Source organism: Talpa europaea (assembly GCF_964194135.1).
Source record: "Talpa europaea genome assembly, chromosome: 12".
NCBI classification, from domain to species: Eukaryota; Metazoa; Chordata; class Mammalia; order Eulipotyphla; family Talpidae; genus Talpa; species Talpa europaea.
The window spans coordinates 1,226,952-1,251,102 of record NC_140079.1 but is presented as its reverse complement, the minus strand read 5'-3'; the positions used below and the strand labels follow the sequence as shown (position 1 = coordinate 1,251,102).

At 60.6% G+C, this 24,151-nt stretch overlaps 1 protein-coding gene across 1 annotated transcript in view; it reads left to right on the top strand.

Annotated features, from left to right (window-relative positions):
- Positions 1-20,969, top strand: part of MAML2 (mastermind like transcriptional coactivator 2) — a gene marked incomplete at both ends in the record, with an annotated part of 143,755 nt that extends 122,786 nt beyond the window's left edge. Inside the window, 3 exons of the mRNA XM_084248519.1 lie at positions 16,403-16,576; positions 19,233-19,344; positions 19,963-20,969. Of these exons, the coding sequence (XP_084104645.1) occupies positions 16,403-16,576; positions 19,233-19,344; positions 19,963-20,969 (1,293 nt within the window). The remainder of the gene's footprint in view (positions 1-16,402; positions 16,577-19,232; positions 19,345-19,962) is intronic.
- Positions 20,970-24,151: the final 3,182 nt, after the last annotated feature.

Sequence of the window (24,151 nt, the reverse complement as noted above, 5' to 3'; positions counted from 1 at the left end):
GGGGACACCCGCGGGTCTGTTCTCTGCCGGGGGCCAGCCCCCCTCCTTTGCGCCGGGACTGGAGGAAGGTCGGGGGGAGGAGCAAGGTGTAGCTGTGCCGTGGCACCTTGTTTAGGTTTCTTTCCGTGGCTTCCATTTTGGTCGGTCCTGAGCCCGCCAGGCCCCTCTGCGGCGGCGTTCCCGGGTCCTGAGCTCCCCTGGCCCCTGCTGTGATGTTCCCGGCCGGCCGGGCTCCAGCGGCGGGTGCTGGGCTCCCGCTGACATGCCAGCGCCCCGGGCGGAGGGCGCAGCGGCGCGTTCGCGTGCGGGTCTGAGGCTCGGCGTTTCCTTCCGTCCTCCTCGTGAGCCGAGGGACGGGCCCTGGGTGGGGGGACCACAGGCAACTGTGGCCGGGGGAAGGCCCTTGGGCCACAGCCACCTCCCGAGCTCGGGGTCCCCACAGACTCGCGGGAAGCTGCTGATGACAGAGGGTGCTACCGGCCGGAGCCAGGGAGAGGTCAGCGTTTGGGGGTTCGCGGCAGGCGACGTGGGGCGGCAGAGTCGTGCAGACAGCAGGCACGGTAGCTGTGGGCCGGGGCCGTCCGACGCTGGCTGCCCGGGCCGTCCTTTCAGTCCAGCTGGTGGCCGGTTCCTGGGGGGAATCGTGGGAGACGTGGGAGGTCACCTGCCGGCGGGGGCCAGGCTCTGCAGAACCTGCTGTGGACTTTGTCCTGGCCTGCCCTTCGCCCGCCCCCGGCCATCCGATGCCCCGACTCGCTGCTTAACCCGAGGGGAATGTGGCCGGGGGTGAGCGGTGCTGCAGCCGCGCGGGGGCGTGGGGTGAAGTCCCGGCCCAGGTTCTCCCAGCGCAGCCACGTTTACCGCGGACGAGGCCGGAACCGGGGTCTGGATCCGAAGGTGTGAGGACGCCACGGTGGGCCTGAAACTGAGGAAACCCCTCTGGGCCTCGGGTCATGCTCTGTGCCGTACGCAGAACAACGCTCGCTCACAGAATCCTTGCTAGGACGAGGCAGATGCGTGTCACATCTACCTCTGTGGAATCGTGCCGCGAGCTTTCCCTGGGATCTCGCTCAGCCTCGCAGCAGCCCTGAGGAAGGCCAGAGCACCCCAGGGGTGTGGCGCCCGCGCCGGGTCATCGGAGCCCCAGGTCAGGGCCCAGCAGCCCGCGCCTGTGCGGGGTCTGTGCGCTGCGGGGTCTGTGCACTGCACACGCCTCTGCCTCCTCACAGGATGTGAGGGCGGATTGAGAGAAAGGACCTGGCGTATTTTTTGTGTGTAGCGCAATGATTGGTGGATTCTGAATAAATCCTGACAGACCGGCTGACTGGGTGGGCGGTGGGTGGATGGAAGGATGGATGGCTGGGGGGTGAGTGGCCGGATGGCTGATTTTGAGCTTACGTGGATAAAGGCTCTAGAGAGACCCCCTCCCTCCTTCCTAGAAGATCACACCCCCGTGTCAGCCAGAGGCAGTCACACGACGCGGCACCGACCTGCAGCACCCGGCCGCAGTTTCCTCGGCTCAGCCGGACCTCTGGACGCTCGAGACTCTCCGCACCACACTGGCATTCTCCCTTGACTAGAGCCCAGCCGGCTCGGGTGCGGGGTGCCCGCTGCAGATTCGCAGGGGGAGCCACAGCTGCCTTCACTTAGGAGCCCCCATCCCGCCGCGTCAGTAAATCTCCTGGCGGCCCCAGAGACGCCGCGGCAGGGTCCTGTTGGGGCTCCCCGGAGACAGGAAGCCGAGCACGGCTCCCCGTGAGGTCCGTGGTGCATCTGCGCCTCCCCGTGCGCACGCAGCCTGCCGCTGCGGGGTCACTTTGCCACATGCCACGTTGCCTGGCTACACAGTTGACACAAACCGTCTTTATCTGTTTCCAGGGAAACCTGGCTAGGAAGTCGACCAGAGGTCGGGTTCTCATGCCAGCAGGGGAGGCGCGCTCGCTCACTCCTCGCCCGCGCCCCCGAACGCGCCCCCGTGGCCCGAGAAGCCACGCCAGGTCCTGCGGGGGAGGCGTCCTTCCCGCTCCGCCCTGCCCCGGGGCTCCCCAAAGTGGACTCATGCAGGCCTGGCGGGCCCCTCTCTGCATGCTCCTTCCCACCAGCCTGAGTTGGGCTCGGGGTCCTTCACCCCACGCCGCCTTCTCACTTGTCGTCCGCCGTCCCCTGCCCGAGGGCAGGCGGCTCCGCAGTGCACAGACCCCGCAGAGGCGCGGGCTGTCGGGCCCAGGCCTGGGGCTCCGACGACCCGGCGCGGGCGCCACACCCCTGGGGTGCTCTGGCCTTCCTCAGGGCTGCTGCGAGGCTGAGCGAGATCCAAGGGACGGTGCAAAGCCCACGGCACGATTCTAAAGCAGCCTGGCGGCCAGGCGCAGCCCGACGAACGGAGTCAGATGCAACCGCGCGCGGGGCGGGCAGCCCGGGCCTCCTGCCTCCCGCTGCTGGGATGACAGCCCCTGACGCTGTGGGCCGCGAGGGTTTCTGACCAATGGAAACCACTGAAGTTTCAGGTCATCACACCCTTTAAGCTCCCGGGAGATGGCAGGCCCTTCCCAGCCGGCCTCGCCCGAGGGTGACGTACCCCCTTCCTTTCCCTGCGCGCTTGATCCTAACATTTTCTCTGTTTAAAATTTCCACCACGTGCTGAGGACCGAGATGTGCTTCACCTCATCCGTGAGTGCATGTGTGCATGCGTGTGCACGTGTGTGTGTGTGTTAATCAAAGGCCTGGGGAAGACCCGTGGGTCGGGGTTAGGTCCTGCTCCGCACCTCCTTCCTCTCGGGCCGCCCGGCGTCTGTCCACGGCACAGGGGTCAGTAGGAGCGTGAGAGGCGAGGACAGGATGCCAGGAGGGCGCAGCACCGCCCTCACAGACCACCCCTCAGCAGCAGGAGAAGCGCGCACAGAGCTGGCAGCAGCCTGTCATGGAGCACTGTCCCTGCCGGAAGCACGAGTCAGCTCAGTTAATCTTCCTAAAACTACTCTTGTAGACACGGTGCTTATCGCCACGACAGACGAGGACAGCTGAGGCCAGAGTGGGCCGCCCAGGGCAGCCCGCACAGCGCTGCAGCTGGCCGGGGAGCAGGGCTCACGCGGGGTGGACTCCACGGCCCCCAGCTGTGCTCCCCCCACCCCCCGCCGTGCTGACAGCTCCGCTCTCAGACCCAGCCCCTCGGCGGGGCTGCCCTGGCGAGTTTCCTTCTGCTGGGACACACGCCTCATGGGCCCTCGGGGGTTGCGTGATTGGGTGACAGGGAGGCGTGACGCGGCCCTTCTCCATGAGCCCTTCTCGCCCACGCCGGTAGCGGCTCCACCTGCTTGAGTTAGCAGGAGAAAGGGGTTCAGGTCTTTTGAAGATTAAGTCTTTGGGTTGTTGCCAGAGAAAATACCAGCTGCTCCGCGCCCTCCTGCCTGCTCTTTGGCCCAGCGCGCCCTGCATCGGGGGAGCCTGGGTTCTGAGCCGCTGTGCCGGGTGGAAACGCCGTGCTCTGTGGGCACAACAGAGGGACGGTGTGAGCGTGTCCCCCGCCCGGCTGAACAGTGGTCACGTAGCTCTGTCCCCCGCACCCTTCTTTTCCCAGGGACGTGCGAGGTCCCTTCTCTCCACGACAGCGTCCCCGACACGTGGGCCTGGGCCTGGGCCGGCTCCTCTGTCCTGTTGACCTTCTCTTGCGTCCTCCGCCGGCCCCTGCTGGTTAATGACCCGCGAGTCATCGTGCGCCTGGCAGAGCGGTCGCCGGCCCATCGCCCTGTCTCAGGGGCAGACCCGTGGTCTCTGACCTTGTACCTTCCACATGAGGCTCCGAGCGAGTCTGCAGGAACAGGCGTGCACACATGCTTTGTCCAAACACACGGCTTTGCAGTGCGGCCTGTAGGCGCGACTAAAAGGGCATGCAGTGCCCAGCGTGGGGCCTCTGCGTGGGGATTCTAGGCCCTTCTCAGGCCCCGGAAGCCCTGCATCCTGAGGCTTCACCAAGCGCAGAAAGGGGGGCCTTGAACCGGGGACTCCAAAGGTGGGATTTGCAGCTGCAGAGAAGACAGGCCGAGGGTGGGGGTGGCGGGCCCCGGAAGCAGCCCCCTTTGGGCAGTGTCCTCAGTGCCCCGACCGCTGTCCAGTAACTGGAAAAGCACATCATCGAGGTAATCCCCCAAAATGTTTGCTCTGCATTTTATTCACAGGAAAGCAGTTTTCCCTTCATGGTGACTCATTTCAGAAACTGCAGAAACATTTGGCCTCCCACCTAGACAGAGATGCCGGAGAGGCGGCAGGCAGCCCGCAGGCCGGGGTTGCGCCTGAAAGACAGACAAGCAGGGCTCGAGGTGGTCAGAACCGCTTCGCTCCCTGCCAGGGGAATGTGCCCCGCACACAGCATCGCATCCGTTCAGAGGTAATTTCCTGAAAGAGCCTCACGTGGAACAGATTGAAAACCCAGAGTCCTTCCAGAAAGGCTTTTTTTTCATTACTTGATCTTTAAAAATCGTTCCACTCTTCGCTTCCCTCACAGATGTTCACATTTCAGAAACAGACAGGGACCTTTGGTCTCAAATGAAAAATTGATCCACTTAAAAAATGTAAAATTCAGTTCGAAATGTTTAGAGAGTAATTAAGTGGGTCCTGGGGAGCGCCTGCCTCTGGCTCTGAGGATTTCCTGTCTCTGTTTCTCAGATGCCATAAATCTGGCCGAGAGCCGCCGTGCCCGGGATGTGATGAATAACATTTTTATAACCTTTTTTTTTTTTTAAAACAAAATGGCCTGTGTGCTGGGAATATATGAAAATTGGATGCTGCTAATAAGACCTGGCGAGGGGCTCGCGCCGAGGAAGTCCCGGGGATGGTGAACCCGCCCTCCGCCCAGGCCTGCGGCCGCTCTCCCTCCGCCTCCGCCCAGAGCGCGGGCTCCTGCGCCCGCCGCCTGCCTCCTCCGCCCCCTGTCCTGGAGGGCAGCTTGGCGAGGGTTTAAATTTTCTTTTCTGAAAGGAAAACCTGTCAAGTCCATGCACATCCACTGATTCATCCTGCAGGTGCTTCCTGAGACTTGTTTAGCCACTGATGGGTCCGGGGAGACCCGATGGGGACCAGGGAGCCCCTGATGGGAACCAGGGAGCCCGTGATGGGTCCAGGGAGCCCCCGATGGGTCCAGGGAGCCCCCAATGGGGACCAGGGAGCCCCTGATGGGTCTGGGAGCCCCCGATGGAAACCGGGGAACCCCTGGAGGGATCCGGGGAGCCCAATGGGAACTGGAGAGCACACACACAGTCACAGGCTCTCAGGGTCCTATCAGGGCGTCTGACCTGGTCTGGGTCGAGAGGGCTGCTCCGTGTCCCCGAAGGGAGGGCAGGAATTCCCAGGCGGGAGAAGAGGCCGATATGGTGCAATGCCCCTGAGGAGGGGAGGAGAGGGCCCTGCCCAGCGGCGTGTGGGCCCTCGCCCGGAGCTGAGCCAGCTGCGGGGCAGCATCCTGGAAGCGAGGGGAGGTGGAGGGGTCAGGAGTGGGGGGCAGCAGCTCCACCCGTCCCCCATCCTGCGTCCCTGCTGCAGAGCAGAGGGTCACGGGCGCAGCTGGGCAGGGCAGGAGCAGGACAGGGCGGCTCTCCCGCAGGCTCGGAGCTGCAGACGCGGGCACGAAGCCACAGGCGCACGCCGGGGCCTCCCGCCCGCCCACCCATCCAGACCGTGGCCATCTCGCCCAGCTGCCCCGCAGCCCTCTGCTGGCCCCACCCTCTGCTGGCCCCACCCCGGCCCGGTGAGCGCGAAAGCATAGCGCCCTGCTGCCCGCGGCCCAAAGCCCTGCCCGCCGCCCTGGAAGTTCAGGCTCTGACGCTGGCAGGGCCCCGCCCCCCACCCAGTCTGCCCGGCCGCCACACGCACCCCATCCCAGCTCGGGCCCCGGGGACCCCGCACCTCTCCCTCACCCCCAGGCCGCTCCCTGAGCGAAGGCCCTCAGGTCCTGCCTGGAGGAGCCGCCGGGGAGGCCCAGGCCTTCGGGTTACCCCCCGCCACAGCCAGAGCCGGGGCCCCACAGGTCAGTGTGGGGGGAAGGACAGCGGGGCAGGGAGCAGGGCCTGCCTGGGGCCTCGGCGTGCGTCCGTGGCGGGGTGGCGGGGCCTGCGTCTTCTCAGCACGCGGCCGTCGTGTGTACCAGACACGCCTGCTCCTCCGGCCGGGGGACCCACCCTCCGCTCCGGGGGCCTCGAGCGGCGGCGGCCACCTCCTCCGGCCGCCCGCGTCCCCCATGCGGCGGGGTCCTCGGAGGCGCCCGGGCCGGCTGGGGACGCCCCCACCCCCGCCCACTGCTGCCTCCTCGGCCCCCCGCGCCTGAGCCTCCCGCTGTGAGCCGCGCGGGGCCGTGTGTCCCGGGACGGGCTTCTCAGCTGCTCAGAGGCGCTGGCCTGGCCTCCCCCGTGCCCTCGCCGCCTGGCGTCCTGACCCACCTCCGGCCTTCCCGAGGACACCGCGGCCGGTGTCTGTCGCGGCTGAGCAGCACCCGCGTGGCCCGAGCGAGCGAGCCTCGCCGCAGGAGGTCACGCCGGGCCCGCCAGGGCGGCTGGCGCAGCTGAGACTGGGCCTGACGCCGGCGCTTTGTGCTGTGCGCGCGTTGGTGCCGCTGGGCAGCGAGCCTGCGCCTCCTGGCCTGTCTGGGAGGGGGAGACACAAAGTGGCCTGGGGGGTCCTTTAGAAACCAGCACAGCTGCCTTCCCCGGTGGTTTCCGTGGGGAGTTGCTGTTTCCGCTCGTCCTCCCAGACGCCCGTCTCCTCTTCCCTCCACCCGACCGCCCGGTGCCGGGTGGCTTGGGCACCGCTGCTCACAGAGGAAACACCGCCGCCCCATGAGGCTCTTTAAAAAGATTTATTTATTTATGCACACAAGAGCTGGGGTACAGGCCAGAGGTGCGGGGGGTGAGTGGACTCACCAGAGACAGAGCAGGGAACAGAACAGGCGGATTGACTGAAATCCACTGCTGAGGGGAGCAGCGGGGAGACAGGAGAGGGCTGCTGCGCCCTGTGGGTAGCTCCCTGGCCAGGGATCGAATTTGTGCTGCAGCGGCTGTGGACAGCTTCACAGTGCGGTGCTTAACTCCCTTGCGCCACCAGGGAGGCCCCTCCCAGGAAGCTTTTTAGGGTGCACACACATGTCCTCACTCAGCCAGCTGAGGAGCTCGGGACAGAATGATAACAGTTGGGAGTTAACAGATCAGCCCCATTGCTTGTGACGCAGAATTGCCTGAAAGGAGATTTCTGGAAACGTTTGCGTGGCTTCTTGGAGCTCCGCGCTCTGCGGGTGTAGGAGTCGCCTGGTGCAGAGACAGCCATGGGCATCCCGTGCCCCCCTCGGCCAAACCCTGCCAGCTCAGCCTCGTGTTGCTTAAGGAACCAGATTTCATAGGTTTATCCTAGAAAACAGTGTTTAATCAATTTCTTCTACCGACTTTGAACATAATCTAGCCAGCAGATGTGGTGTTAAGGGCTGATTGTGTTCTCGCCGCCTGTATCCATTCAGAGCCTGCCAGGCTGTGAATCAAAGGGGAGGCATGTGCACATGGAAACTGTGGATGTTTGTAGCATTTGAAATTAAAACAGTGAGGAGGCGAGGCGCGGGGGTGCCCTCCGAGGCCGCCCGGCTCGGAGACAGGAAGCGTGCCAGACCCCTCGGCGGGAGGCCGCAGCCACACACACCCAGAACAAGGGCCGCGTCATGATTCATCACTGTCAGCCTTTGTTTTCCTTCAAGGCCTGATTGTTGGGGGAGGCTTGTAATGAGCGACTATTTTGGTGTCTGTTGCTATGAGATGGTGCGCCCGGGTCCTCCGCGGCTGCGGGCGCTGTTGCCCTCGCCCAGGTCCGGTGAGCTTGGAGAAAAATGCTCTCACAGTGCCTGCTAGTGGAGGCAGGAGCAGAGGCTCCGACCGTCCCATCGCCTGCATTGCTCCCGCCCCGAAACAGAGAGACCCAGCAGCAGCCGTTCGGCTCAGCTGGATTTAGGCACGTGAAAGTTTAGCAAAAAAAAAAAAAGTCAATAATAAAAAAGGAGGCAGGAGTCAACTTTCTGGCAGTGAGACCCCCCCAACCTCTCACACCCCGTGCCGACCAGCACTTAACCTTCTGCGAGCACATTCAGAGAGCTAACGTGGGGTCACCATTTCTCTTGCTTCTACAGATAAAATATGAAGCCGTGTCTGGCAGGCCAGTCCCTCGGCCGCCCGATTGCAGGGGAGGCTGAGGCGTAGCTGGGCATTTTCCTAAGGGCTAAGAAAAATCCCACTTCTGCCTTTGATTCTCTGGCCTTTGCACAACCATTTTGAATCTTTGGCTGCTGCACAAGCTCAGCAGGGCATGTTAAGGGAGCAAAAGCCACTTTTTACATGTGAGAAATTACTCTTCTGGGTTGAAGCGACTTCTGAGGCGCTGAGATTCTTATAAACACGTGGTGTTACCGCGCGAGCGCTCTGAGACACACATGTCAGTGCCAGCGCTAGAGGAGACAGGACGGCTGGAGCTGCCGGTGATTTTCTCAGGTCGCACCGAGCACACCCCCAGCCCAAGCCGTTCTCTAGCAAATAAGACCGGTTACTGCTTCTTGGGGTTTGCGTGAAACAATGGAAGATCACTCTGGCCGTGCGTGGCCATCAGCGGGCCAGCCGCGGGGGATGTGCGGAGGGTGCACAGGCAGGCCTGAACTCCCCCGTGGCGCCGACCGTGGGCTCCACACCGCCTCCCCGGCCAGCGCCGCCACCTGCCCTTCGTCCCGCGAGCAAAGCGGGCGTTTGCCTCTCTCCTCTTCTTGCTCTACCTTCATCGCTTTTTGGCCGCTGGATCCCAGGCCTGCCTGTGCTCCCTCTCACACGCTCCCTGGAGCTGGCCAGCTGACGGCCACGCCACGGCCAGCAGTGTCCTCCGTCTGGAAAGCGCTCCCAGTGCTGTGGCTTAATGAGCGCTCAAGATCCTTCTTCACCTCACCACCTTCTACCACAGAATATTAACACTTGCCCACACCGCAAAAAAAAAAAAAAAAACCAAAAAAAAAAACCAACTTTAAGAAATGATGCTCGAGGGCCTCCCAGGTGGCGCAGCGGTTGAGCGCTGGGTTGCGAAGCTGCCCGCGGCCTCTGCGGCGCCGGTTCGATCCCCGGCTGCTCCCCGGCCACTGGAGGAGGGTCCCCCATGGCGCGCAGACCTCTCCTGCCGCCCGCTGCTCCCCTCAGCAGTGTCCTTCGGCCCTTCTGCCTGCTCTGCTCCCCGCTCTGGCTCTGGTGAATTCTCTCGCCCTCCCGCGCTTCTGACTGTACCCAGTGCTTGTATAAACAAAACAAACAAATGAAAAAAAAAAAAGTCTCTATAAAAAAAAAACTTAAAAAAAAAAAGAAATGATGCTCGAATCTCGGTGTAAACACAGGTAAATGTGATGAACTGCAACCAAATGCGTATCTGGCAAATCGGCTTCCGGGGGCCGAGAGCCCAGCGGGGTCTGACGAATGCCAGGAAACCTGCTGATGGAAGAAGGTCTTCACGCCAACCCCGGGGACCTGAGTCACAGTCTTAATGTAAGATTCGGAAATACTTGGAGAGACACCGAACAGACTGTTACTTGCACCCAGCCAGCGCCGAGGAGTTGCAGCGGCCCTGGATGTATATCCTTCTAGAAAGTTCCGCCTAGGTCTGGAAAGTACCAAGCAGTGTAAACAGCGTAACTCTACACTCCGCCCGGCTCCCCTCTCGCATCCTGTGCTGATCAGCAGTTAGGGACATAAGCCGCAAATGTTTACCCAATTGAAAAATCACTGGACAGTTACGTTCAAATCAAGGATCTGTTTCCACTTACAAGTAACAGAATCCAACACAATCAACCAGCCCAAATTGCTGAGACAAAAAGGTTAAAAGTTCACATAACTTTGCATGTGCTAAATTTAAGTTCAAGGTTTTAATCATCAGCAAAAACTTTTGTATAATGGCTCAAATTTACAAGGAAGGCAGTTGAGATGGTATTTGATATCGATATTTCTGGTTTCACTGACAATTGTTGAGATATATAAACATAGCACTTTCTTAACTACACCTAAGTAATTACACATCACGTCCTCTATTAAGCTTATCTGACCTTCGAGTCATCACTGATTATTCTTTAACAGCAAATACATACAAGTATCTACCCTAGGACGGGCTTGTGTGTGCTGCTGAGAAGCATCTGGAACAAAATAGGCCTCTTCTTGTTGACAGTGTAGCCCAAAGTAAACAGCGGTGCAAGTAAATAATTAATGTACTCTGCGGCCTCCCTTGGTCGTGCAGGGGTTAAAGTCTCAGTGCTACCAAGCTATCGCCAGCCACTGCAGCCTGAGTTCGATCCCCAGCCAGGGAGCTACCCACATGGCGCGGCAGACCTCTCCTGACTCGCCCGCTGCTCCCTCAGCAGCATATCTCAGTAGATCCACCTGTTCTGCTCCCCACTGTCTCTGGGGAATCCTCTCACCCCACCCCACACACACACCTCTGGCCTGCACCCCAGCTCTTGTGTGCATTAATAAATAAATAAAATAAACCTTAAAAAATAATGATTGGGCCTCCCCGGTGGCGCAGCAGTTGAGCGCTGGGTTGCAAAGCTCCCCGCGGCCTCTGCAGCACCGGTTCGATCCCCGGCTGCTCCCCGGCCACCAGAGGAGGGTCCCACATGGCGCGCAGACCTCTCCTGCCGCCCGCTGCTCCCCTCAGCAGTGTCCTTCGGTCTTTCTGCCTGCTCTGCTCCCCGCTCTGGCTCTGGTGAATTCTCTCAACCTCCCACGCTTCTGACTGTACCCAGTGCTTATATAAATAAACAAATAAATCTTAAAAAAAAGCTTAATAAATTAAAAAAAAATAATAATGATTGATGTACTCTGTAACCAAGATGAACACAGACTTAGGACCCAAGCAGTGTCAGCCGTTCTTGCTGGACAGGTGCCAAGATAAGGTACCTTGTTCTGATTCTCGATTCAGATGAGCTGTGAAGAGTCAGCTCGTGAATCCAAAGCTACATTCGAACTCCTGGCAGACAAAAAAATGTCTTAAATGGTGGTCGACATCTAAACATGATTTCAACTCTACCTCGTCTTACAAATCTAAGCAGAAACAGAGACGTTAAAACACCGCGCGTGTGTGAGCTTGAGACATCTCTAATCGTGCTACTCCGCGGGGTCGGTCCACAGCTCAGGTACTGCTTTCTAGATTCCTAGCCACAGAGCAGCGGCAGACCCGGTAGTGGTGGTCTGGCTGCTGCGAGCGGTGTAGGCAGAAAACATAACCAGACCAAAGAAAGACCTTCCTTGTCCTTCTCCCTGGTAGACGTTTTCATGTAAGGTTGTGATTTTCTGAAACATTATTTTAGTGTTCTGCAGATCCAAATGTGTCTGTGTAGTTTGCATAAGTAAGATTTGGTAAATAACCTGATTTTCTGGGAATTGGTCCAAGCGAAACCTCTCCTCTTTTGAAGTTCATCCCTTAGTGATTCTTAGGGAGAATGGAGCTTTTTTTTTTTTTGGAGTTCCCGGAAAGAGTTTAGCGGCTTGCTCTGCTAATCCGAGGGAGGCTCCAGGGTTACGTTTAACAGAGAACAGATGGCTCCTTTTAAAAGTGGTCATTATAATAATATATTCCAAAGCAGCTAATCATATCACACCAGAGTAGATGGACCCGCTGAAGATACTGCCCGCGGCCACTCCCCGCCCCCTCGTGTCGGACGCCCCTGTCCCCTACCAGCCCGCAGTGGCCCAGCGGATGAGCCTTAAAGTCTGTAAGCTGCCTTGTGGGCTAGTCTATTTTCTATACATTAGTGCAGAATAATTATTCATAGTGTCAACATTTCCTCTAGCAAAACTTTCTGTAGAATTTTTTTAATAGATGCAGAGATAAATGCAGGCCCTTCTACAGAATCTGTTCCGAAAAGCCAAGTGTTAGAGGCAAAGCGCTGTTCTCCGCGGTGCCCTTCCAATGCACGTACACGAACTGGTCCACCGTCCAGTCGAGACAGCCTCAGCTCCCCCACCCCAGCCTCAGTTCACTCCTCAGCGACCTCCGAAGATCAGTGATTCTCCGCTCCCCGCCCCAGTGCGGCCCGTGGGTCACGTGTGCATGATAGCAGCGAACCCACTCTGTGGGCTGTTGTTCGATTGCATCTTCAACTCCACGGCAAAAAAGAAATTATTTCATCACAGTGATATTTATGGTTAGCTTGATTCAATAAAAATGGAATGTCAGCTATTCCAGCCCTAGGATGGAATGTGGAGATTACATCTGAGGTGCCTATCTACAGTTGGAGAAATCAAGGCCTTGGGTTATAAGAAAAGTCTGCAAAGTTAGCAAGGTTGTCAGGTCACACGAAACAGAGCCCCACAGGAATCGGTGAAATAGCGGCAATAATGTGTCAGCAAGAAGAATAAGCAAAACCACCAAAGGCAGTAAGTTAGAAGTGAATGCGGCCTATCAATTGTCAGAGACTGCCTGCCTTACTTCACCTGCTGAATCATTTTTTTTAAGATTTATTTATTTATACAAGAACCAGGGTACAGGTCAGATGTGCGGGAGGGTGAGAGGATCCACCAGAGACAGAGTGGGGAGCAGAACAGGCAGACTAACGAAATACACTGCTGAGGGGAGCAGCAGGTGCAGCAGGGGAGGTCTGCCGCGCCAAGTGGGAATCTCCCTGGCCGGGGATCGAACTCATGCTGCAGAGGCTGCGGATTGCTTTGCAGTGCGGTCCTTAACCCCTTGCGCCACTAGGAAGGGCCAGACTTGCTGCTGAATCTTATTTAAGCTCTACACCAGCTGCCGGAACACAGAGACTTTCATGTCTTGCCCAAGAGCAAACAATTGTAAGTTATGGAGCAAATCACTAACCCAGGCATTCTGACTACAAACACTGGGGTTTATTTTATTTTATTTTTGTCATGAGACTCCATGTGAATTTTCTTAGCTTTCTCACTTTCTCGTCTTCAAGCATGTAATAAGAAGCTAAAAATAGTTCATAAAGTTTTCATCAAAGTGAAATTGGAGAGTCAAAATTGCATATTGATTTTCTTCCAAAAGGAAAATTTTTCTGTCCTTTGCAGGGATTGGAAACCGCCTTTGAAAATCAGCTTTTTTATTTCCAATTTTGCTTCGTGAATAACTTGGACATTATTTTTGATTTAAGGACCAGCCCTCTAGAAGGTCCCAGGACCACCCCCGGGCCCTTGTTTCACTGGCAGGGTCTCTGTTGTGGTGTCAGACGAGCACTTTGGGATGATTTCAGCTGCCTCACAGCCTCTGCTCCCAATCAGGCCCACCGCAGGGAGTCGGGAATCCGAGCAGTGAAGGCAACCCGTCCAGCAGGCGCAGAGATAAATAAATAAATGGCTCCATGAGGAGGCACTTCAGAGGTGGCTGGCCTGGAGGGTCCTGTGTGCCCGGCCAGCGTGGGGGCAGGAGGGAGGCCGCCCTCTCCCCGCCATCATGACCGAGGCCCACAGCTGAGCCGTCAGCGCAGGAGTCGGGACCAGGAGGACGGGCGGGCAGCCGGGGAGACAGGGCCGGCAGGAGATGGCTGTGCGGGCCGCACCCCCCCACCCCACGCTGGTCTGGATTTGTTTTGCAAGTTGCAGAGGCCTCGCTCTGGACGCCAAGGAGGAGAAAGGTCAGCCACCCCATCACGGGCGCTCGCGGGCCCCATGGGGCTCACATCACTTCATTTTTGTGGGGGAAGGAAACTCAAAAGCAAGCCCCGCTCCCCCGAACGAGTGCTGGGAAACAAAGAGGCATTTGATCAGCTGCCCAGACAAGTTTTTTGTTCTAAGCGCTGATGAGAACAGGGCCTGCCTGATAGCTGCGGCTTGGGACATTCGCTGCACCCACAAAAGTGGTTACCAGGAAATCTGGGTCCACTGAATCCAGGGGGTCTTGCTCTGTCAGCGTGTTCGGTGAAGCCAGGGGAGTTCCTGGTTCCTGGCTGATGTGTCCGTTGGACCCTGTTCCGCCTTTCCCCAAATCAGTCCTGGTTCTGGAGTTCCCGCTTTCCGTGCAAATGAAGGCGGCCTCCGGCCTCCAGCCTCCGCCTGGGGCTCGTTAAATCTCGCCCAGGCCTGACTGGGAGACCCGTCAGCAGAGGCGCAGGCCACACGCGGTGCCACCCGCTGAGATGTACATGCTTGTCTTCATGCCTCTTGTTCTTTTAAATATTTATCCTGAAATTTTAAAGGGGATATTGGTGAATTCACCACTGGCCTGGCGGGGGGCGTTTGTTTCTCTTTTTTGAATGTGGGCATTTTTTTCAAAAGGCTTCAAGGGAGACAAAGTTAATGACAGGCAGGTCAGGGCTGCTCACTCACAAGAGGCAGGTGCCGCTTGACTTTCTCTGGGGTTCGCCAGTGTGTGACCTCGCGGAGCCAGCGCTTCCCGCTGACAGGACTGTAAGTCCAGGAGGCGCGACTGGACTGTGCGTTGCGCACGAGAACACGCATCAGCACCGACGGGTGTCGACAAGCCTCTCCCGCAGCCTCCTGCTTCTGAGCACCTTTCACTGCCTCCCGTTCACAGGTCTCACCATCACAGACCTGACGAGCCTGGTGGTCTTCTAACATCCTTGAGAACATTCTGGAAGCTCAGTTTGCCCACAGTGCTCCGGCTGGGGTTCCCAGCAGGCTGCCTGGAAGGGCTCCGCAAACGCCGGCTGAGTGAGAGCAGGTGCCGAGAGCCATGGAGGCAGCACAGCTGGTTGCCGGCCGGATTCGGATAAGGACCGAGAAGCTTGTGCCACGCTCCTGTGATATGGTAGTTTCCAGAGAAATCGACGGCACTCGGAGAGGTTCACCGGGCACACCGGCAGCCTCCGTGTGGCTGTTCAGCCTCCCACCGCGTGTGGCTCCCACAAGGCTGAACACCAAGAGTGAAAACGGCAGGGTTTTATACAGTGTGTGCGAGGAAACGTGCTGTCCGTCCATCATCACATCACACCAGCATTCCTGATTGTTCGGGAAGGGTCAAGGCCGCCCTGGCTACCCCTGCGAACAAGCAGCGCCGCGCACCCGGCAGCGTCTCCGCCCCAGCAAGCAGCAGAGTCTAAGGCGCAGACTCCCCCAAGCAGCAGCTGCCTCCGCACGGCCATGTCGCTGCAGAGGGACGTCAGCGTCGCAAATCCACTCACAGAGGCACGCGCACGGGGGAGACGCTGTAAACGCCCTTGAAACACATTTAGCTTCAGCCCCGGAGGGCAGGATCCGAAGTCCGTTTCACACGCCACCATCCAGCGCTGATGTCACTGGCAGAAGCGGGAAAAGAACGAACATCGATCGTTCGAGCGGATGATGTGACCCCGTCTGCGGCCAAGGCCGTGCTCGCCTTGGGGGTGTCTGCCATGTGCGGATCCCAGAATGGAAGCAGGGGGCCTCCTTCGCCGCTCCTCACCCGCGCACACGCACACGCCCCTTTGGGCTCCAGGGCGCGCCCTTCCTAAACCATTTCTTCACGAGGAAGTGGGCACTGGGGGAGAAACACGGTTTCCGCCGGCGGAGGTGCCTGCGGGCTGGCTGCATGGGCCGGGCTGGCTGCATGGGCCGGGCCAGCGCCTTGGCGGGTGCTTCCTTGGAGAATGTTTTACGTGCAGGGTTCCACCCCCCCTGCCTGGGCAGTGACCGCGGTGGCGCGAGGAGGGTCCCGCGTGGCCGGCCGCGTGGGGGCAGGAGGGCGGCCGCCCTCTTCCTGCCATCGTGACCAAGGCTGGGGTGGGCGGGTGGGGGGCTTCTGAAGCCAGACTCGGGAGGGGCCCCCCCGCTTGTGCACCTCCGGGTGCCATGAGGACAGTCACCCGCACGGCCCAGCACCCGTGGGAGGGAGACGGCTGCCCGCCCCGGGTGCCTGGTCTGTCCGGCCTCCTCCACCTCGACCCGTCTCCTCACTGCTCCCCTTTCTAAATATTTGGGGGGCTCTGGGAATGTGGACGTGCCTTGCAGAGAGTGACACCATCATGGGGTGCGTCAGCAGCACCTGGGGTTCTGGGGCGGGGTGGGGCTCTCCCTCCCGGGGCTCCTCCTGCCGGGCTCCCACCGGGCCTGGGCACCCGGAGGGGTCCTCGGGTCACGGCGTCTGCTACTGGCCGCTCCCCTCGGGCCCTCCTGCAGCGCACGCGGCCTCCCTGACCGGCGCCTCCGAGCCCGCGCGGGGGTGGCTGCCGGCTGGCCGCGGTCCACGTCCAGGCCCCGCACGTGCCGGGGCGGGTCCTGCGGCCTCGGGAGCCATGCCCGGGGGGTGGGCTGCTTGGCGGGGGACCCCTGGGAAGGTGGGGCTCCCCAGCAGTGCCCCAGGAAGCGCTCCCGGCTGGCTGGCCTGGGCGCCCCACTCCGGCCTGCGAGGTCTTGTCTGGCGGGGCCACGCCGGTCCTGTCCTCACGCTCTCCCCTTCTCGCCCGCAGGACCAGCGCCCCGCGGTGGGCCAGAGCCCCGGCCCCGGCCCCGGCACCTGCGCGAACCCGACCTCCGGGAGCGGCTACGCGGCCCCGCAGCCCGCGCTGGCCCAGCCCACGGCTGGGAAGAAGCCGGCACTGGCGCGGCAGGCGCTGGAGCAGCAGCTGCTCCTGCAGCAGCAGGTGCGTCTCTCACACACACACACCCGGTGCACACACACCCGGTACACACACACCTGGTACACACACACCTGGTACACACACACCCGGTACACACACACACACCCCCAGCAGCAGCTCCTCCTGCAGCAGCAGGTGCGTCTCACACACACACCCCTGGTACACACACACACACACACCCGGTGCGCGCGCACACACACACCCAGCAGCAGCTCCTCCTGCAGCAGCAGGTGCGTCTCACACACACCTGACACACACACGGTGCACACACACACAGCCAGCAGCTCCTCCTGCAGCAGCAGGTGCATCTCACACACACACACCTGGTACACACACACACCCTGTGCACACACACCCGGTGCACACACCTGGTGCACGCACACACACCCGGTGCACACACCCGGTGCACGCACACACACCCGGTGCACACACACGGTACACACACACACCCAGCAGCAGCTCCTCCTGCAGCAGCAGGTGCATCTCACACATACACACCTGGCACACACACACACATACACACACACCCTGACCGGCCAAGGGCGCCTTCTGGGGTGTGCACTAAAAGGCCATGGAGAGGACTTTGAGGCCCATGAAGCCAGGAGGTCGGGATGCAGGTTTGCATAGAATAATGTCGTGAGCAGCAGAGTAGCTGAGGGAAAGACAAAGACAGAGATGCATCGGCAGCATCGCCCCTGGAGAGGCTAGGAGAGAGAAATGAGATTTGCCTCTGACGCTGAAGGCCTGCAGGGACAAGTGGGGTCCCCCACTCCAGGCAGAGCCCCCAAGGTGCGGCCTGGTGTGTTTGCCACCTGAGATTGTGTCAGGAAATGCCTAGTGGCCTCAACAGCGTAAATGATGATGCACAAGTCACCTGTGGCTTCTGAGGAGCAAGAGGTGGGTCCAGAGAGGAGTCAGCGTGTGGGGAGAAGCCGTGAGCAGTGAGTGGACTTGACCTGCAAACAATGAGCATCGCTGCATCGCAAAGGGATGAGCTTCACCCCCCCACGCCGTTTTGTTTTGTTTTGTTTTGATCCTCATAATGTAATTTCTTAGGGAAAAGGGCAGTGGGAGGCCACACACCAACCGGGCGACTTGGCAGGCACACCACCTGCTGTGGCTGGACTGTCCATGCAGCCGTGCAGCGCCCAGCCATCCGGGGTTCTGGAGCCCCGTTGAGTCACCGCTGGGCCAGGTGCAAAGGGCAGGGCCCAGGCCATGGAGAGAATGAGAATGAGGCTACTGTCCAGGGGCTTTATAAGCCCTGCACGCTGCTCTCTGTCTGGACTCCAGGAGGGCCTGCTCTTTTGCATACCCAGGAAGAAGCCGGCTTTGATGCCACTGCCATTAGCATTTGCTTTGTAGTCTCTGTGGCCAGGCCTGCAGAGGGAGGCCGAGGCTGCTTGTCCTGGTGGGTCCCAGAGGCATCCACATAGAAGCTGGGGCAGGATGGAGGGGGCTGGGGGGCGCCCGGAGGTGATTTCTCTGCTGGGTGTCTAGGGGCGAGGAAGCGTGAGTTAAATCTCCTGCTACACAGCAGCCTTGGGGGGCGGCCCGGGAGTCCCCAAGCTCCAAACACCCACGGGAGGGAGCGCACTCCACTCCACGTGGGGGTCAGCCTGCGCACCCTGGGGGAGCCGGGCAGGCAGGCCCTCAGGCTCGCTTCTGCACAAGGAAACCCAGCTCTCCTGGGATGTGCTTGTTAACCCTTTGAGCAACCTGGTTTAGCTCTCGGAGGCAAAACGTCAGTAAGTAGATTGAGTCTGCCCAAAGTGAGTCCGGATTTGCAGTCTGCTCATTAACGGGGGGCCAAGGGCCGGGGGGGGGTCCCCTTGGCTCACCACACGCACCGCGGCCTGTTTTCTCCTGCACGAGGGCGGAGGCTCCTCGCTGCATGGGAGCAGGACAGGCTGCGCAGAGACGTGCCGGGGAGCGGGCCTTGGCGGGGAGCCGGGGCTGTGGGCCTGCGCGGTAGCCTGCGGGGGGCCGCGTCCCGGGTGCGGCATCAGGGCTCGGGCTTCGGGCAAAACCGCAGAGAGGGAGGGCCTCAACCACTTTCTCCCTTGATCTGTAAACCCGTAATTAAAAGAAGTGTAATCATCTGTTTCTGATCCTTTCACACCCGCTCGTGAAAACTGAGCTTTAGATGAACTACTCAGTGCCAGGAACCCTGTGAGTCTTCAGGTTTTTTACCTTAGAAACAAAAATATGAATTTGGTTCTTGTTATTTCAAGCCCTCCTTTCCCTTCAGTGTGGTTGCAGTCTCCTCGGAAGGGTTGGGGTGTGATGGGAACCGGGAACACCCCGGTTCCGTGGGCTGAGCCAGGCTGCCCCGCATCGCCCGCCCTCTCGCCCCGCAGCGGTGGCAAGACTTCCCTTTCTGCCTCTTCTGTGCTTACGTAAGCTCTGTCCCGGTTATTTTCCTCCTTGCAAATGCCGGCTGCCTGGGGTGCACCCGCAGTGCAAGCATGCAGGGCTTCCCGAGCCCTCGGTGAGAGAAGCCACCCCGTGCCCGCCGCGGTGGCCCTGCCGAAGACCAAGGGCCCGGCTCCGCAGCCCCCCTGCCAGCGGCGCTCGGGTCCTGCCTTCTGGGTAACAGGCTGTAGATGTTCCCAGGTTAGAAAGTGCGGTTTAATGATGTTTTAACTGTGTTTCCAAGGAAAAAATGGCTGCACAAGATCAGATAAACAGACACCTGACGAGGCCGCCCCCCGATTATAAAGACCAAAGGAGAGTCGTGGGCACCGTGCAGCCCAGCGCCCAGTATTCTGGTAAGTGGCCGGGGTCAGAAGGAAAAACCCCGGAGCTGCAGGAAGAGGAGTGTCCGCCTGCAGCATCTCCTCCCGCACGGCTCCTCGAGGGGCGCTCCCTCAGAGTCTGGTCAGACGCCCGCTGGGCACCCACCCCAGGCCGGACCCGGCGCTTCGCCCTCTCTGCAGCGGCTCTGACCCCCCCACGCCCGCAGCTCCCTCTCCCCGCACTCGTCTGAGGCCCCAGGGTCCCGATGTGTTCCCCCTCCAGGCTCAGCGGTGGCCCTGTGCCAGCGAGTCTTGGCCCAGGGGTGCTTTAGGGGGTGCTCCCCTCTGGTCGCGTCTGTGCTGGCACTGGGCTTTCTTCCCGCCGTCCTCGCCAGGCTGTGCGGCGTAACCGTGACAGGCCCAGCTCTCAGGCGGCCCGGGCATGAGCAGCCCTGTGGGGGCCCACACTCGCGGTAACCCCGGGCCTGGACCCACCCCCCGACCCCGCAGCTGCGCTTTCATGCGTGTGGCTGAGATGATTCCTGGTCTTCGTTCTTGCGCCGCGTTCAGAGTTGCTGAGCGCTTGCGCGTTGCCGCGAGCGAGAAGACAAACTAACGAGGAGGAACTAACAACCACCCTCTTTCTCGTAGGAGGCTCATCCACGGTGACTTTAAAGTCCAGCCAGACGTTGGCAAACCCGGTTTCAACACACACCATTTTGACGCCCAACCCCAGCCTCCTGTCGACCGCGCACGGAAGCAGGGTGTCCGCAGCCGCGCCGCACGGGGGCCTGTTCGGCGGCCTGCCCTGCAGCCAGCCGGGCGCCTACAGCGTGCCCGCGGGGATGGCACCGCCGCCCCAGCCGGGGAGCCCCGGCCGGCCCCTGGCAGGCCAGAGCAGCCCCCTGATGCCGCGGGCGCCCGCCCTGGGGCCCGGCGCTAACACCGGCGCAGCCGCAGCCACCTTCGCGGCTGGCGCTGCCCCGCCGCTGAGACCCACCCTGGCCCACGGCATGGCGAGCCTGCCGGCCCAGCGGACGCCCGCGGTCATGATCACGCCCAGCACGAGCGCACCCAGCTGGGCCTCCCAAGAAGCCGCAGCCAAGCAGCAGGACGTGCTGAAGCCCCCCGGAGCCGGCCGCTTCCCCGCCGGCGCCCCTGCGGCCTACGCCCCACACCAGCCCTTGCAGCAGCCGCCCGCGGCCAGCCCGCAGTTCCCCCAGCGGCCGGCGGCCCCGCCCAACCCTGTGGCCCCCGCCCTGCAGCTGAGGCCCGGGGGCCAGATGAGCCAGACTTTGAATGGGCAGGCGCTGGGTCCACTCAGAAGCCTGGGCCTCAGGCCCGGCCAGCTGGGCACGCAGCTGCTGTCCAGTGTCGGCCAGCCGGGGACCGGGCTGAGCCAGGCCAGGACAGGCGCCAGCCAGCCGGCCCTGGCCCCCAGCGGCTTTCCGTCCCCCGGCCACAGCTCCAGGGCTCCTCTCGGGGCCGAGCCGGGCGGCGACTTAGCCTTCGACTTTCTCAGCCACCAGGCGGACCCCATGGGCCCCACCCTGAACAGCGACGCGGACTTCATCGACTCCCTGCTGAAGACGGAGCCCGGGGGCGACGACTGGATGAAGGACATCAATTTTGATGAGATCTTGGGGAGCGGCTCCTGAGGGGGCGCAGAGGCCCCCCCAGCCTGCGGGCAGCGTTTCTCCAGACCTGAGCCCCGGGTCGCTGGCCCCAGCCTCGGACGCCCTGGAGATGCGTGGCTTGGAGCTGGAAAGACACTGGAGAGGCCAACGTTCTCCTCCAAAGGCTGGTTTTCGGTCCTCTGCCTGTGAGCAAAGCACCGCCCAGCTCCTGGACAGTGTTTCCGGCCCGTGCAGACAGCCGGTGGGCTGGGGGCGAGGGGCCCGGGGGGCCACCGAGTAGGACGGCCGCCCAGCGCGCCTCCCCCAAGGAGAGGGCAGGACGGTGCGTGGAGCCGTGGAGCAGCCCCTGCCCCAGCCCGCAGCGGTCCTGCCCCCTCTCGTGGCCCCACCCTCGTGCCCCCTACTTTCCCAGGCGCCCAGGCCGCAGGAGGGTGCAGGTGGGAGTCAGGGACGAGCCCCGGGGACCCACAGGCCGCCTGGGCCAGGCAGTCCAGGCCCGGAGCCCCTCCCCTGCTGTGGCCCTATGGAGCGGCTGGGTCCTGCGCCCCAGCAAGAATGTGGACGTGCCCCAGATTATTTGGGCTCCCACGTCCAATTCCTGAGTCTGGTTCCAAGTCTCAGGCACACCTGAGGCCTGGCCAGGCGGCGCGAGCCATCGTCCGTGCGCTGTGGGCAGCTGGTCTCGCGGGTAGGAGCACCCGCCACCCTCCCTGGGCTTGGCTGCGAAGAGACCTTCTGGGCGCGGGTCACCGGGGTCCTGCTGATGGGTGATGCCAGCTCCTTCCCAGGCGGGGTGCTGGGCCCGGCCCCCCTGTATAGCGTGCTCCCCAAGGCCGAGCTTGTAGGAAAACACAGTCTGGGCCAGGGTGGAGGTGAGCAGGCGTCTTGCTTTGTTTGCAAAAGGTAGAAGCAAAGGCCAGGACGGGGTGGGGGGTGGGCTCCCTCACAGACTCCCGGGGCAGTTAAAGGAAGGCGGCACTGAGAGGGCAGCCTGCCCTTGCTGACACTTTCTGGTTACACAGTGGCAGGAGGTGCTGCTCAGCAGCATCCTGTCCCTCCTGTTCCCGAGGGGACCACCCTGGCCTCGGGCTGGCGGCCCCTGCCGAGCCAGCCACCCCCCAGGGCTCAGCACTTACTGCAGGGCCTTTGGCAAGTCATGACCCCAGCGCCCACCTGCAGACCAGCGTCCTCCAGGCAGACGTGCTGCTGGGGCCCTGCAAATCCCTCTCACCTTCCTAACCACAGAGGAGGACCAGGCACCTTCATACTCGGCCACCATGCGTGGGGACCTGAGGTTGGGGGATAAGGAAGCCTTTCACGCTCCCATCAAAAATTAACACATTTTTATAAGTCCCTGCAAAGCCCTCTGCGAACCTTCCAGTCGCCCGGAAGCGCGCCCTTCGCACAGGGCCCCGCCGCCAGCCCCGGGCCTCTGCTGTGCTAGGCTGTACATGTGGATGAATGACTTGTTTTGTAAACTTCTGTAAAGAATATTTTGGTAGAAATAATGAAAACATATCCTTTGGGTTATATTTATACCTATGTGAAATAAATATACTATCAAAAGGTTATATTTTATACAAAAAGTAAATTGTTACCTTTTGTATGCTGATACACAAAGTTTTGTATAATAGGATGGTTTATTTTTAGCTCTACACTTAAGACCCCAGGTAGCCAAGGGGGAGCTCTGGAAACTGGGGGGGCGGGGGGGGGGCTTGTTAGATTTCTAGCCGGAAACCTCAGTGAGAGAACCACATTCCGGGTTTCAACCCTGGCCTTTTTTCTTTCCCGCCCCCAAATTCCTTCTAACCCGTGTTGCACATCCTGCCTGCCACCCCGTGAGGTTTCCCTCCGCTCCGGAGGCCAAGAGCACCCTCTCCGGGCAGAGGGAGGAGGGCGTGTCCCCGCAGCCTCCGCGCCCCCCGCTGCTGGGGGCTGGGGGTGTCTCTGCCCGCGGGTTCCCGCGACGCTCTGTGGTCTGCTGCTTCTCCCCTGACACCAAGACCTGCTTTGTAGTCGCTATCACGTTTCAGAGATACGGCAATCAGAATGTTTGGATTTTCTTCTATCCTAATGTGAATTTTATAATTAATGTCTATTTATTCAGCTATTCATTAAAACACAGGAGTCTCTGGAGAAACGGTGTGGTCTATACTTTCTGTTCCTTGGCAGCCTGACACCAAAAATGATGTGCTTTTCCCGGAAGCTGAGCTGAGGACGCCCTGTTGGCATCTAAAGCCGAAACTTCAGGCGGTGCAACTTACAGAGCCTCGGGCCCCTCTCCGGTTTACGGAAATACCAGGCGGCCTCCCTGCTGGCGTGAATCTTTGCGTGAATCTTTGCGGCCTGTTATACAGCAGGCAGGAGGAAATTTTCTTTCTTTTCTTTAAATTCAAAGACTAGAAGCAACTTAAGTAAACAATTCCTTCTTGGCTTTGTGTGGAGCCCAATGAAGATAACGACTCTGCTGACGGGCATGCACGACTCCCATCACTGTCACCCGTGCAGGAAGATTTCAACTGTGACACAGGTGTTTTGTATCGTGTGTCATTCCATGTGTTCAAAATCGTTTCTGAAGCATCCGGAAGTGGGGCCCTTGTATGAAATCCTGCTCTTGCCACCAGGCACCCTGCTGGCTCCTCCTGGAAAGTTCTGAGAACGATCCTGGGGACAGGCGCTGAATGCATTCTCGGGGAAGCTTCGAGCACGGCAAACTGCTGGCCTCTCCGTCCCTGAGCGTTGTGTTGAGGCCCGCTCGCTGCCCATGCTCGCCCACTGCACCTGGCGGTGGCGGCCCCAGGCCTAGGTGCCGCCCTTGCCTGCCTGCTGGGCGATGCTCCCTGCAGAGAGAGCTCCCTGCTGTTCGTGGCAGAGTCGGTGCCCGGGGACAGGGGCTAGCCCATGGCCTCAGCCGATGCTGGGGAGGGGAGGAAACAGTGTTCAGGGACCTGAGGGGCTTTATGGAATGATCATGAATCAAAGCATCTGGGCCTCGTGCAAAACAGAGGTCCTCACAAGAGGGGAGGCCAAGGTGATTAGCAAAGAAAGGGAGATTTCAGGCCGCATCATCTCCCCAGAGGGCAGGTGGGGCCGAAGGGGCGGGGACCCCACGTGCTGGTTTCCACCTCACCTGGTTCAGGTTGATGCCTGGGGCGGAGGGTGAGCCTGCCCGAGAGCAGCTCGCGTCAGGGCCAGCACAAACG